This window comes from Oratosquilla oratoria, chromosome 2, assembly GCF_046742065.1.
Source record: "Oratosquilla oratoria isolate Oo_2021 chromosome 2, ASM4674206v1, whole genome shotgun sequence".
Taxonomy (NCBI): domain Eukaryota; kingdom Metazoa; phylum Arthropoda; class Malacostraca; order Stomatopoda; family Squillidae; genus Oratosquilla; species Oratosquilla oratoria.
In genome coordinates, this window is record NC_134778.1 from 75558122 (window position 1) to 75560621 (window position 2500).

Consider the following 2500-nt stretch of genomic DNA (forward strand, 5'->3'; position numbering starts at 1 on the left):
ATACCTAGCCTGGCAGACAAAACGTATGAGGAGAGATTAGATGAACTGGGATTATTCAAAGTGAAAAAAAAAAGATATGTTGGCTGTCTTTACAACCACAAATTGCGTGGAAAAAAGAAAAAACATAAGCGGATATATCAATATTGGGAGAAAGGACATCAAGAGGACATTGAAAAAATAAGAAAAAAGAAAGACAAAATGTCTAAAGTATATTGAGAAATGCTGCTTCCTGTGTGCATGCGTTAATCTGCGAAAGGACTTGGAAATAATCCACGTGGATAACGTAAATGAATTTAAAGCAAAGTTTGGTCAATAGAGACACCGAGCTGGGATTCACAAGCCGAATTTCAATCTTGCATATTGCAACTAGATAAACACACACACACACACACACACACACACACACACACACACACACACACACACACACACACACACACACACACACACACACACACACACACACACACACACGGTGGCGTAGTTGGTTCGAATCCTACCCAGGGCCGAAATTATTTCGGTACCGCTGCGCTTCGGGTCGTTACTCTGACTCTCGTGGGCGGGGAGTTGGGTGTGTGTGTGTGTGCAAGGTCATAGCATTACCCATAGATCGGACCTACGAGCTCTGAGCTCTCTTCCAGGAGGGAAATAGCTGTTGATCACGAGTCCAACACGTGATCCAAAGACCAAGTTAATACATACACACACACACACTTTTTTCTCAGGTAGACACCCAGGTCATCCCCAGCGCTTTCAAACAGACAATTTATCTGATGCAGACTTTCCCCCCGTGGGCCCTACAGTACCTTGGCTTGTCCTACTCGTACCCAGCTGGCGTGTAGCGATAAGGCAGGCTACTTGCTTAATATTAGCCAGTGTTTTTTTTCGTTTTGATCGGTTGCTACAGGTGTGTGTGTGTGTGTGTGTGTGTGTGTGTGTGTGTGTGTGTGTGTGTGTGTGTGTGTGTGTGTGTGTGTGTGTGTGTGTGTGTGTTTGTGTGCGTGAGCGCGCGTGCGCATATAATCAGTGCAAATATTTGATATTTGTCTTCACTTTCGGGCGTCGTGATCATGTGTAATCCTGATGATCACATCGCAGGACACATTCCACGAATGCATTACTGTCTCTATGCATGACACTCCACTTGGTTATGGCGGTGCTTACTCTCATCTTACTATTCTTGCCAAAGACTCCTCATTTCATGAAGCGAAGATCTCCTGTTCCTTTGCACCACTAACTTCAGTCTAGTGTTGCAGACTGAAGACGGTGATGTATCTAAGCTCTGGTCAACCTTTCTTATCTCTTATCTTCATTTTTTCCCCATGAACTACACTGGGACATCAGTGTTCGTATAACTGCGTGAAATGTCACTGTATTGTAGTTTTCACATAAGCCAAATCGCTCTATTCTAAAAAGAAAATTTGTCCTTTTTTGTGTATGGTGTCATTTAAGGGACCCCATCCACGGCACGATCTGGTCTTGAGGCCGCCAGATAGATCTGGTCGTATCCGACCAGATTGGATCGTATATGCTCGTCGGTCGGATCCGACCACATCGGTCCGTCCAGCGGTCTCAAGACGAAGTCGTATCGTGGATGAAGTCCTATAGGGAAACATGTTAATGTGTTGTCCTTGTGTGTATGCATGTTAGCATGACTGAAATTTCGCCAAATAGTTGTTCAAACTGCAGAACAAATAATAATAATAATGATAGAAAATGTGATGAAAAAAATCTGTAAACGAAAGTTACCAAGGACATCCACTGAAAAGGTGGAGCACCTCAATGGCAATAATCAACGTTTTTTCTTCCTTTTTTCGAACACAGACATTCGACATCTCCTGATTAGCTCTGCCCTCGGCCTTTTTACGTAGGAATTGCGATTGGAGATCATTTCGTGGACCTGGCCTGTTTGTTTATATAGGACGTAGCACAGCACCGCTCGGCATTCGAGTCTCCGTCAGCCTTGCAAAGCGAACCTACTTTTCCTTTTCGTTTCTAAACACGATACAATATTTCTGTCATTCTTGCCCACTCTCACGTGACTTGCATTTATTTTTTATTCTCTACAATATTTAGAAAAAGTTCCTTCTTGACAAGATACTGAATTCAATATATATATATTTTTTTTCTTTCGCGATGCCTGGTTCAAGTTAGTTCCAAGTCACATTCCACACTTTTGGACACAAGTGACGTCATGTCGGTGAATCTGGTTCCAGTTTTGGTGACGGTAGCAGCGTGTTTGAATCCAATGGCTTCAGCTTCAGGTATCATCATCATTTATGTTTATCTTTAAACCCTGGGTCGTCCATATTCGACCCTCGCATTTATCCTAGCTGCCATTAGGCGATATCATTCACATGAGAAGAAAACCATTACATATATGGGTTCTAACGACTATGGTTCACTCAGAAAGTCCGTTAATATTTGTTCGAGATATCTAAGTCTAAGCCAATTTCAGCCTTCCGATAATATCTGCAGAATGGACGAAATTACTTAACCA

The 2500-nt window shown here is 42.7% G+C and overlaps 1 protein-coding gene across 1 annotated transcript in view; it reads left to right on the forward strand.

The window, feature by feature from the left end:
• The first annotated feature begins 2194 nt into the window (after window positions 1-2194).
• The window catches only part of LOC143036312 (putative glutamate receptor), a 32101-nt gene continuing 31795 nt past the window's right edge, over window positions 2195-2500 (forward strand). Inside the window, exon 1 of the mRNA XM_076203563.1 lies at window positions 2195-2264. Within this exon, the coding sequence (XP_076059678.1) occupies window positions 2195-2264 (70 nt within the window). The remainder of the gene's footprint in view (window positions 2265-2500) is intronic.